The 12,240-nt window shown below is 44.5% G+C and overlaps 1 protein-coding gene across 1 annotated transcript; it reads left to right on the top strand.

The window, feature by feature from the left end:
* Positions 1-5,530: 5,530 nt before the first annotated feature.
* LOC119284667 (proteasome subunit alpha type-3-like) lies at positions 5,531-9,478 on the top strand. Its single transcript, XM_037563822.1, has 11 exons — positions 5,531-5,687; positions 6,140-6,293; positions 6,377-6,416; positions 6,510-6,593; positions 6,767-6,840; positions 6,915-7,001; positions 7,094-7,178; positions 7,412-7,458; positions 8,559-8,624; positions 8,924-9,014; positions 9,133-9,478. Exons 2-11 carry the CDS (start codon positions 6,190-6,192, stop codon positions 9,202-9,204), a joined length of 750 nt encoding a protein of 249 aa, XP_037419719.1. The 5' UTR covers positions 5,531-5,687; positions 6,140-6,189; the 3' UTR covers positions 9,205-9,478.
* Positions 9,479-12,240: the final 2,762 nt, after the last annotated feature.

The following is a 12,240-nucleotide window of genomic DNA, read 5'->3' as shown; positions in this document are numbered from 1 at the left end:
AATGCTGGCTTTACATATTTACAACAACAAGAGCAAACAGAGTTTGTAAAAGTTTTTCTTTATCACTTTCAATTTATCAACTGAATTGCTTGAGGACAAGCAAAGGTCTAAGCTTGGGGGAGTTGATACGTCTCCGTCGTATCTACTTTTCCAAACACTTTTGCCCTTGTTTTGGACTCTAACTTGCATGATTTGAATGGAACTAACCCGGACTGACACTGTTTTCAGCAGAATTGCCATGGTGTTATTTTTGTGCAGAAATAAAAGTTCTCGGAATGACCTGAAAATCAACGGAGAATTATTTTGGAATATATAAAAAATACTAGAAGAAAGATCCACGTCAGGGGGGCCCACACCCTGTCCACGAGGGTGGGGGCGCGCCCTATCCCCCTGGGCGCGCCCCTGTCTCGTGGGCCCCCTGACGCTCCACCGACCTCAACCTTGACTCCATATATTCACTTTCGGGGAGGAAAAAATCACAGAGAAGGATTCATCGTGTTTTACGATATGAAGCCGCCGCCAAGCCCTAAACTCTCTCGGGAGGGCTGATCTGGAGTCCGTTCGGGGCTCCGGAGAGGGGAATCCGTCGCCATCGTCATCATCAACCTTCCTCCATCACCAATTTCATGATGCTCACCGCCGTGCGTGAGTAATTCCATCGTTGGCTTGCTGGACGGTGATGGGTTGGATGAGATTTATCATGTAATCAAGTTAGTTTTGTTAGGGTTTGATCCCTAGTATCCACTATGTTCTGAGATTGATGTTGCTATGACTTTGCTATGCTTAATGCTTGTCACTAGGGCCCGAGTGCCATGATTTCAGATCTGAACCTATTATGTTTTCATCAATATATGAGAGTTCTTGATCCTAGCTTGCAAGTCTATAGTCACCTATTATGTGTTATGATTCGTTAACCCCGAAGTGACAATAATCGGGATACTTACCGGTGATGACCGTAGTTTGAGGAGTTCATGTATTCACTATGTGTTAATGCTTTGGTCCGGTACTCTATTAAAAGGAGGCCTTAATATCCCTTAGTTTCCATTAGGACCCCGCTGCCACAGGAGGGTAGGACAAAAGATGTCATGCAAGTTCTTTTCCATAAGCATGTATGACTATATTCGGAATACATGCCTACATTATATTGATGAACTGGGGCTAGTTCTGTGTCACCCTATGTTATGACTGTTACATGATCGATCGCATCCGGCATAATTCTCCATCACCGATCCAATGCCTACGAGCTTTTCCTATATTGTTCTTCGCTTATTTAATTTTCCGCTGCTACTGTTACAATCACTACAAAACCCAAAAATGTTACTTTTGCTACCATTACTTTTGCTATCGTTACCACTACTATCATATTACTTTGCTACAGATATTAAGTTTCCAGGTGTGGTTGAATTGACAACTTAGCTGTTAATAATTGAGAATATTCTTTAGCTCCCCTTGCGTCGAGTCAATAAATTTGGGTTGAATACTCTACCCTCAAAAACTGTTGCGATCCCCTATACTTGTGGGTTATCAGTGATCTGTCATTCTTTTCTTCAGTGGCTGCTATGGTGGTGCCGGAGGCAGGTGACGGGCTCAGAGATGCTCTACTATCTTTTCAGTTTTGTCATATCGGTCCTTAGGTCACTTGTACTTTGTTCTTTATGATATGAATGAGACATGTATTATCATGCAAAAAAAAGTCACTAGCTTGATGGGCCCAACGTGAGCAACCACGTTCCCGCAAAAAAAAGTGAGCAACCACGTTGGCCTCTCTATTAGTAACATAATAAAGTAACTGAAAGCTAGTGAACTCGTGCGAAATTATAGAGTTGCATAAGTTAACAATAGCTCGAGTATCGCTCTTGAGCATAATATGATCAAATCCTAGGTCAGCACTCAATAGCCAGCTAGGGACCATCTCTGTTGCATAAGTTTTCATTTTACGTATGTTCAGAAAAAATTCATTTTACGTGCGTTGGGTATGAACTCATGCCATCTCTATGTGCTCTCACTGGCATTCCAGCATGGTTGCGAACTGCCAGCCCCGTACCCCCATGTCTTGCTTGCTCTGAAACATTGTGCATCAACATTTTTTTAAGGGTTTGTGCATCAACATTTAGTTTGAGCACATTCTGGTCAGGTGGCTGCCATCTTTATGTTGTTTTGGGCATTTTTGCTTTCTTCTCACTTCCCATGTTTGCAATACCAATTACCCATTTAACAGACTATATTGCACTCATACATTTCTTTCACCGTGTCTTCTAGCATTTCTTCACTCCACACAACCCAACAACCACATAGAATAACACCCAACTTGTACCCTTTTGCACAGACTTATGGTCGATCAAATCAAACTCCACAAATCGTTCCAGCGAGCTCCCTCCACCACCATCAAGGTGGGCAATGGTGCCGCCCCCCTTATCTATGAAGCATACGCAAAGAAAAGCATCGAGGTGAGGGAGGCACTTCAGGCTAGTTTGGTTTGCTCCCTGGGCTCCTTGCCTAGAAAATTTCCATGCCTGGTGTCGGCCTGGTGAGGTGAACTTTTTGTGCCTGTCCAGGCTAGCCTGGCATCCGGGTGTTTGGTTTGTCCCTGGCATGCTGCTGCCCTGTTGTTGCGTCATATAGCAATTAAAAAACCTTAAGTGGGAGCCAGGCATGCTGCGGCGTGGTCCAGGCGAAAGAATTGGACGCTTGGGACCAGGCTAATCCCACTGCCTGGGTCATGCATGTTTTCCTCTCTTTTTTTATTCCACTTGACTAGGCTAATCACAACTCTCCACCAGCCAGGCCAGGCATGCACTCTTTCTCTCAGGACACAAACAAAACAAGTACCAGGCATATTTCAGGCAGCGTCCAGGCTAGGCGTGAGATGGTGTGGATGCGAGCCAAACATCCTCTTCATGCGGGTGCTTGGGTCTCCAAGATCAAGATCACCGTCAACTTCTCCATGGTTCACCTCTAGCAATTCATTGCCCTTTCGTCTCTCATCCGGGATTTCCATCTCAATGAGCATGGCGAAGATGACATTTGGAAACTCACAGAGCGTGGTCTATACTCGGCGGCAACCGCTTACTCGGCACAATTTATGGGCACCTTGTACTCTCCTATGGATCACATGGTTTGGAAGGTGTGGGCTCCGCCCAAAGTCAAATTCTTTGCTTGGTTGGCCATCCAAGATAGAATTTGGACCGTCGACCACTTGGCCAAGTGTGGGGGGCCAAATTGCGGCCTTTGCCCTCTTTGTAAGAGAGAACAAGAGTCTGGAATACACCTCTTCTTCAATTGTCGTCTCACCCTCCGTCTTTCGAACCTCGCTAATGAGTGGCCGCACTTGGAAAACATTGACACCTCCTCTTGGCACCTAGAGAGCTCCATCAAAGATTGGTGCGTCAACCTTTCTGGCAACAATACCCCAAACGTAAAGCAATGGCATCGCTCACAATGCTCATTAGTTGGACCATTTGGAACAAGATAAATGCACACATGCTCCGTCAAAAGAGCAAGCCACTGACCATCTTGCTCAAGGCCATCAAAGACGAGACCAAGTTTTGGGTCTCGGCGGGTGCAAAAAAAATTGGGAGCCATTGTACCCAGGAAGTATTTTCATGCTTATTGTCGGCGGGCCTCGTGGCCTTGTAATACAAACTCTATTCTCTTCTTAATTAATAGATGAGGCAAATATTTTGCCTCTGTTTCAAGAAAAAACTGCCCAACTATTTGTGTGCAAATCTAGGACTTTGACTGGTGTAAGCTCCCTTTAGCTCTTCCCAAAACAACCGATCGAAAGTGCATTTCGAAAAAGCGTGTACAATGGTCTCATCTTCTCCGCATGCTTCATGAAAGGGAATCCTCTCAATATGTCAAAGAACGGCCTGAGACGGTACAAACTTGTAAATCACCCTCCACCAGAAGTTTCTCACTTTGGGGACCTGTAAATGCCATAACTCCTTCCACACCTTGCCCATGCCAGTGCCTAAGTTGCTTGGTTGATCATCATGTAATTGATTAGCAACCAGGAGCTTATAGGCAGACCGAACTGTAAAGTTATATAATTTCTTGGCATTCCATGCACATGAATCTTCCATTGCAATATTAGTTGGTATCTTGCAGATGGCATCAACATCCGGTGTGACTAAGTTCTCAATGACACTATCTCTGTCCCACCCCAACTCTTCGGATCAATTAATTCTTCAACTAAAACAACATTAGCATTCGGGATCTTCACTAGGGGAGATATTGATTCACACTTATGCATGCCCTCGTGAGGCATGGCTCCGTGGTCCTTAGTAGGCATGACAAGATTTGAACCAGTGGCATTTTACCAAAATGAAACACTCTACTAAGTTTTGCCGCATGCCTTCTCTAAATTGGTGTTCAATACCAATGTGCACAATTCATCTCTTCTTTTCCTCGTAAATTATCTTTCTATTCTTTCCATGTAGAATCCTCCTGTTTTTTTTAACATTCACCAATGAGGGGAAAGGCTCCTCACACGGATATATTTCACAGATTACACGGAATCACACCAAAGACAGACGCAAGGGAGATTTAAGCCTATGTGACCATAGAGTTAGGTCAAAGCAAATATTATGGATAGTCGATGAAACGTCAGCATCAACATCTTGAAAAACTTTCTGATTTCTTGCGCCCCATATTTTCATTAAAATCCTCCTATCATTTCTTATTTTTGCCTCATATAATCAAAAGAATTGTACACATATTTTCTTGACAAAAAAGCACATCGAGAATATTTTACTATACCCGAGAACAAATAAGGCCTTGTACGACGCAAAGTGCTTATGGAATGCTTAGTACAATAAACAAAGTTTTGCTTAAGCACTGGTGCTTATCTCTATAGGAGGATAGATGTCTAATTGCGCATATACCCTCTACAAATAAGTACTCCCTCCGTCCCATAATATAATAACGTTTTTTACACTGATGTAGTGTCAACGCTTTTATATTATGGGACGGAGGGAGTACATATGCTTAAAAAATGGTTTCTTTCACTAAGCACTCACATTGTACAAGGTTATGTACTCCAATGATAGTTGAAGGTTATATACTCCCATGATAGTTGATGAATGGTTGAACGTTTTTTTCCAAAAAAAAAAGACTAGGCAAGGACATATGTCCGTACATTACAAAGAGATCCCCCGCATAAAAAATATAGAAAATATTGTGCACCCTAGATTTTTTTTTGAGCGGTCGAAGCACTTTATTATTCATTCAAAAAATGTTGGAAGAAATTACAATAAGGTCTGGTCTATTGCCTCGCAAAACCTAAAGTAGCAGAAGCTCTTGCCAGGTTTGTGTGCTTCAACATTTGACTCTCCTTTCTCATGAATGATTTGAACTGATTCAAAACCTTCACGTTTCGCCTTGATTCAAAACATTTGTGCAGCCCACGTTAAGACGAAGCTGACGCATCGCGGAATGGGCCCCTGCCCAGCCCAGCCCAGCCCAGCCCTCGTAGTCTAACCCGACTTGCTGGTCCGACGCAGTCAGCCGGCTGCCTCCCTGGTTCGAGTCCGACGCGCACGCCTCCGCCCCGCAAACACAGCTCGTGCCCGTCCGTCCCGGCGGCTCTCTCAAACCCACACTCCCCACCTTCTTGCGGCACAAGCCGGAGCCGACGATCCCCTCGCCCGCGCCGCCGTCGACGCAGCCTCTTCCGCTCGCCGGGATCGGTAAGCGCCCCCGTCCCCCCGCCCCATCGCGCTCACCGCTACAGTCTGTCGTAGAATCGCTCGCTGCGCGGTTGAAATTCGGCCGAAACCTTGTTCGTCCCCCTCCTATGTTAGGTCCGCTCCTGGAGCCACCAGCGGCAACTAGCCGTATCTGTAGCGTTGCAGTGTAGACCGCATCCTGGTACCAGGGGAATTCCAGGTTTTCACATAGGCAGGCAGCGCTTTTTCTTAAAGCTGTAGGCAGGTAGCTTCATTAGCAAATGTGCAACAGACCTCGGATTGGTTTGCAATACAAGGTTCACTAATCACTAGGCATCTTACAACTCCGCCAAAATGCCTCGCGTAGTACATCTGTCTGAAATCTGAACGATTCCTGCATATGCTTGTTCCCCGATGCAGTGATGCTTGTCCTGCTTATTCTTAACATGATTGTCGTGATCTCTTTTTTTCAGGAGAGAACTGTATAAACGGTTCGGTGATTGAAGCGACTTAAGTCTTAACCATGAGTAGCATAGGAACCGGGTATGATCTGTCCGTCACCACTTTCTCCCCGGACGGCCGTGTCTTCCAGGTCGAGTATGCTGGCAAGGCCGTCGACAACAGCGGGTGTGACCTAGCTCCCTCCCCTGTTTTCCTGACCTTCTCTGTCTGTGCAACTTCATGATGAAACTTTGGATGATTCTGTGTAGGACGATTGTTGGGATCAAGTGCAAAGATGGAGTTGTCCTCGTAAGTGGTTATTTGCTGTATTTCCTTTTACCCGGATGGGGTGGTACTCTGTGCTTCTTTTGTGTGATAACCTTTTAATATATTGGTCTATAGGGTGTGGAGAAGCTGATAACATCGAAGATGATACTTGCCGGGTCGAATCGGAGACTTCACTCTGTTCACCGGAACTCTGGCTTGGTAATCTCTCTTCCTTTTTTGTTACGTACAGGCTGGTCTCTCTCTGCGAATGCACCAATTATTTAGGATATATATTCTGCAGTGTTCCCTTTCATGTCTCTTTATAATTGCCTTTCTTCTTACTGTAACGGATTGCATTTGGTAATGAAGTTAATTCCTGTTCTCTTTTTCAGGCTGTGGCTGGGTTAGCAGCAGACGGTAGGCAGGTGGTCTCCAGAGCAAAGTCAGAAGCTGCCAATTATGAAAAGTGAGAATTAGTGAGACTTTTGATTTTCATACCAAATGTTTGTAGAACTGTAACCTAAAGCTGTAATCCACCAGGGTATACGGAGAACCCATGCCTGTGAAGGAATTAGCTGATCGTGTAGCTAGCTACGTTCATCTGTGTACACTCTACTGGTGGCTCAGGTAAGGCAGTTAAGATGTTCTTCTTGTTCAAGAAGGTGGTTGCCTCCAACATGTTACGTGATAGTTTGATACACTTTATACTCCTGTCTCAGGCCTTTTGGCTGTGGAGTTATTCTTGGAGGTTATGATAGGGATGGGCCACAGCTCTACATGATCGAACCTTCAGGGCTCTCATATGTGAGTTCTCAATCTAAGACATGGTAGTTCTTCTATTTTGCCATTATTTATTAGGACCGAGCAAGGTATAAGTTGGCTAGATAACACATATTTATATTTCCTGTCAGTGACCGGGCAAGTTTAATTTCATAGTAAACAGACAACTTTATGTACATGGATTAAGATGTGCAGTGCTGCTTTTAGTAGCAGTAGACGCATTTGGAATTTATGACTTAATGGTTGAATTTTGACAGAAATATTTTGGTGCTGCTCTGGGTAAAGGAAGACAGGCTGCAAAAACGTAAGCCAATCAAGTTTTCACTAATTTTTTTCTGTTGTATGATTCCTGTAGTGGCCATTTTCTGTTTTGTTGCAAACCAGTAGCACGGCTAAAGCATGGCACATTCATGAATCGTTTTTATAAATACCATTTTAATTTTTCAAAGTAGATCTTTAGGAATAAGGAAGTAAACATGCTGTTGATATTCTTAAAGCTGCTCATCAAATGATCATCCACATTTAGCGTTTATGCAGGTAGTAGTTTAGCCGTTCCATATTCAACGGGCGAAATACTTATTGCTTATGTTAGGTTTGCCACTAGCAGAACACAGCTTAGGTGGTGTTTTATTGCTTACCACAGTTTGCTACATACGAGTTAGGCAGGTTTGGGTTAAGCTCGTATTTGTTTCTTTGACAAATTTTGATGCGCCATATTTTCTTAAAACTGCATCAGTGCACCCTACACGTCAGATACATCTATTGTGAAATCTTGGCACACCTGTGATGAAAAGTTTGCTGAGCAATAAATTGTGACTTGTCACACTTCTCGCACAAAATTTAGAAGAAAAAAAAAGCACTGCAACTAACCAAACAGACCCTCAGTTTAGCATTTTGATAAATAACCACTTCTTTACAGCCATAACAGAAATATTGTACCAGAACTGGTATGTGTAATTCTTTGAATTGTCTAGCTTCCGCAGTTAAGGCCCACAATACCAAACTGACCATTGATGTTAACGTACTTTAGATCATAGATGCACATCATTTACATAGTCTAAATACATTGACCGTTTATCTCTTTGTCCTTTTATTGGTCTTTCCGTTGATTTAGTTTTCAGTGGAAGAGTTGTTAATTAACTAAAACTTGATCTGTATTTACTTTCCCCTTGCAGCTTTGTAGCCATTGATGTGTATGTTTTCAGATACATTATGACATTGAGAGCTTTATATTACAAAGAACTTGTGCGATTCAAAATTTTGTAGAATGTCCCTTTTTACTGTTCGCAGCGGCTGTCAAATGCATCTGCACAAAATACTTATGATGATGTTTACTATGTATTTTTATTGGCCACAAACAGTGGTTCTCCATTCTAATTGATCTATCTTAATCTTGTCATACAGGGAGATAGAGAAATTGAAGCTTTCTGAGCTAACCTGCAGGGAAGGCATTGTTGAGGTTGCCAAGATGTATGTCCTAAATCTTTTGCCATCCTACTGCAAGTTTCATCTTTAGGATATACCACCTAGATTTCTGTCATGAATGGCCTGAAAGCTTGTTAGTCATGTACATTTACTTGCTCAAGCATGAAGATGGCCAGTAATTACTAGTCACAACAAATATTGATTTTCTCTCAGAAGGAACAACATTGTTGATCCTCCATATCATGGTTTTACTCCCACAAGGAGTATTTGTGGCTGCAATACTCTAGTACAAATTGCCATACCCGAAATAATTACTAGGCTGACTTTTTTTCCTGTACATGTAGAATTTATGGTGTACACGATGAAGCGAAAGACAAATCTTTTGAGCTGGAACTGAGCTGGGTGTGCGATGAATCTAACCGTCAGCATGAGAAGGTGATAAACGGCCACTCATAAAAAAATACCCCCTCCCTTGGAACTCCACAGCTACCGTACATAGGCCACAGAGTTGCCCTTTGTTGAATTCCTTGCTAACTTTTCATACCTCGTGTAGGTTCCAAATGATCTTCTGGAGCAGGCCAAGGCAGCAGCGCAGGCAGCGTTGGAAGAGATGGACGCCGACTAAGAAGAGACCATGAGCTCTGCTCCCCATTTACTTTCACGTGCTCGGCGTAACAGATACCGGACTGGAGCGGTTCGTTTTCAGTGCAAAAAACTACCTTCAGGCGTTGTTGCTTACGGTTCCATGATTCCATCCCAGTTGAGGTAGCAAGCAGGTTCTCGTGTTTTGGGGGGTTGTAGCGAATCGTGTTCTGCTTGCTGTTGGTCACACACTCTTAATCCATTGAAATCCGAACATGTTTGTCACAGATCTTAATCCATTGAAGATTTCAGTTTTACTCCTCTAACCGGCACCTAGCTGATCTCCTAAACCAGTTAGAGGAGTAAATTTTTTTACTCCGCCTGTTTTACTCCTCTAACTGGCACCTAGCTGATCTCCTAAACCAGTTAGAGGAGCAAAAAAATTTACTCCGCCTGGAGGCGGCCGAGTATCCCCTCGCCCTCCCTTTGATGCTGAATTCGCCGCCGCGGCTGCGTCCCAGCCCCCCGTCCCTGTGGAAGGTGGCGAAGCTCCTGCACATCTCTCATTGTTCGTCTCAAAGAACAGGCGGCGATGAGGGTGGCGTGGAGGTTTAAATGAAGTCGGAGCAGCGGAGCCGCAGCAGCGGTGACACTGGCATGGGCAGCGCCAAGCCGTCCATGGAGGGGCGCGGGTCATACAATGCGCTTCCATGGGTGTCGTAGGTAAATCTGAAAATGGTTTCATACTTGAACTATACTCGTACATGTATCTCTCAAAACCATACTTGAACTATACCCGTTTAATGCCATTTTCAGCCCAACCAAAACTAAACATTTTTTCCACCTAAACTAATTTAAACTCAATACATAACCGTGAGTTTAAACCTAATACATAACTATGTGTTTGCTTCAATGTATATATGATTGCACAAATCGACATGTTAAGAAGCAAATGACATAGAAAAGGCATAAGTGTATCTACAACAGTTTGGAAACAAAGTTATCGTTGAGATACACTCAACACACAGCAAGAGTCAAAAAGACAATGCCCACAACTGAAAAGCTTACTGGCAAGTGTATTAAAACCAATTGCTTAGCAAAAGCACAAGCAAATACATTCGATTTGCATGTGGTGTTTCCTCATAATACAGAATTACATAGTGTATCGCAGCATGTACGCGAATCAAAGATACTCGTTATCGATGCGTCCTTACTTATTGCACATAACCAATGCCCAGAAACCGGTTTGGACCCATAGTTTATAGCCGTTAATAACCAAATTGTTTAAGCCCATAACCAACTATATCCAAATTGGTTTCTTCACATGCCCAAACCAAAACCAAACTAAAAAAGATTCGGCCCAATAAAACCTGAATCAATCAAACCCAAAGTAAGAACCAAACCGTTTCACCCAGTTTTTTAATAACCATTCTCAGGTTTAGTCATAGGAGCTCAGGGACCGCGAGTGTCCTCGCTGCGAGACAGACTCTTGCCCAGGCCTTCGACTGCAATCTTTTTGGCCTGCTTGATAACCCATCAGTTCCGGTTAGTGTGATTGGCAGGTTTGTCCGAAGTGCCATGAACCTGGCAAGTCTTGTTGAGGATTTTATCAAGTGTGGTAAGACCATCCCTGTTCGCTTTAAAGGGCTTCTTTTTCTGGTCAGTCCTTGGATTGCTAAATCTAGCGTTGACAGCTGCGTCATCAACATCACTGCCGCTGGTTTTGTGTCGACGCTTGTTGTTCTTGTTGCGCCTAGGCCTTCTGTTTCTGTCGCGTACTTCCGAGGTGCCGACCTCATTGCTCTGAGTGCTACGAGCCAGCCAGCTATCGTCGCCCGTGTGGTATCGGGTCATCAAAGAGGTAAGGGCTGCCATGGTTCTCGTCTTATCTTGTTCAAACTGTCGTGCAAGCCACTCGTCTCGGATGCTATGCCTCAAAGCAGCGATCGCTTCTGCGTCAGGACAATCTACTATTTGATTCTTTTTAGTTAAGAACCAATTACAGAATTTCCTAGCGGACTCGCGAGGCTACTGAATGATGTGGCTTAGGTCATCGGCATCTGGGGGGCGAACATAGGTACCTCGGAAGTTCGTCCTAAAGGCGTCCTCGAGCTGCTACGAGCTCCCGATAGAGTTTTCGGGCAAGCTATTGAGACAATACCTTGCCAGTCCTTTAAGTTTCAGCGGTAGGTACTTGATGGCACGCACATCATCTCCTTGAGCCATATGGATGTGGAGAAGTCTTCAACCCACACAGCCGGGTCAGTAGTTCCATCGCACTGTTCGATATTAACGGGTTTAAACCCTTAAGGGAACTGGTGCTCCATGACCTCGTCCGTGAAACATATTGGGTGAGCAGGCCCTCGAAAACGAGCCGCTTCGTGCTAGATATCCATTGGCATCCGAGCATGTGTCTGCTCCCGAGCCTTCCCATGCATGTCCAACCAGGGCTCATAGCCGACCTGCCCAGCAGGGCACATGTCCTCTTGATCCATATGTGGATCTAAAGCTGGGGCAGGGTTTGCCGTTAATCTCCTTCGCAAATCGTACGACTCAGGGTATTGGACTGGGTCCTGGCCTTCATGGCGAGGTATTGTGAGGGGATTTCTATTTTCCCCTGTTGGCATGTCCCGTCCCCGAGGAGGACGGCCTGGTTGATCAACTCGTTCGTGCTTGAATGGCACGTTTTCGGCGACTTCGTCATCGAATGCTGGAAGTAAACACCGTCATGGGTAGGATTTAACTTGTTCCTCACTCCGTGAATCAAAGTTTTGTTCGACTTCGAGGACCTCTCTACCCACTTATCATTGAGCGTGTTTTGATCAACTTGAAGTTGTTGATGTTTCTTTTTCAAGCTTCGAGCGGCTGCAATGAGTCGCCGTCGAAACCTTTCTTGCTCGAATGGGTCCTTAGGGACGATGAAATCTGGCGGGGTCTGAGACTAACCTCCTCCTCGGATTCGGGGAGATAGTTACTTTCCTCCTCATCCTCGGGATCTTCGGGGTTCTCATCATCGGACATCCTTGTATGCCCGTTAAGTTGGTCAGGTGTGGCATTATCACCGTCACCCTGATCCTCA

Source organism: Triticum dicoccoides, chromosome 1A, assembly GCF_002162155.2.
Source record: "Triticum dicoccoides isolate Atlit2015 ecotype Zavitan chromosome 1A, WEW_v2.0, whole genome shotgun sequence".
NCBI classification, from domain to species: domain Eukaryota; kingdom Viridiplantae; phylum Streptophyta; class Magnoliopsida; order Poales; family Poaceae; genus Triticum; species Triticum dicoccoides.
This window is presented reverse-complemented; position numbering and strand designations above follow the sequence as displayed.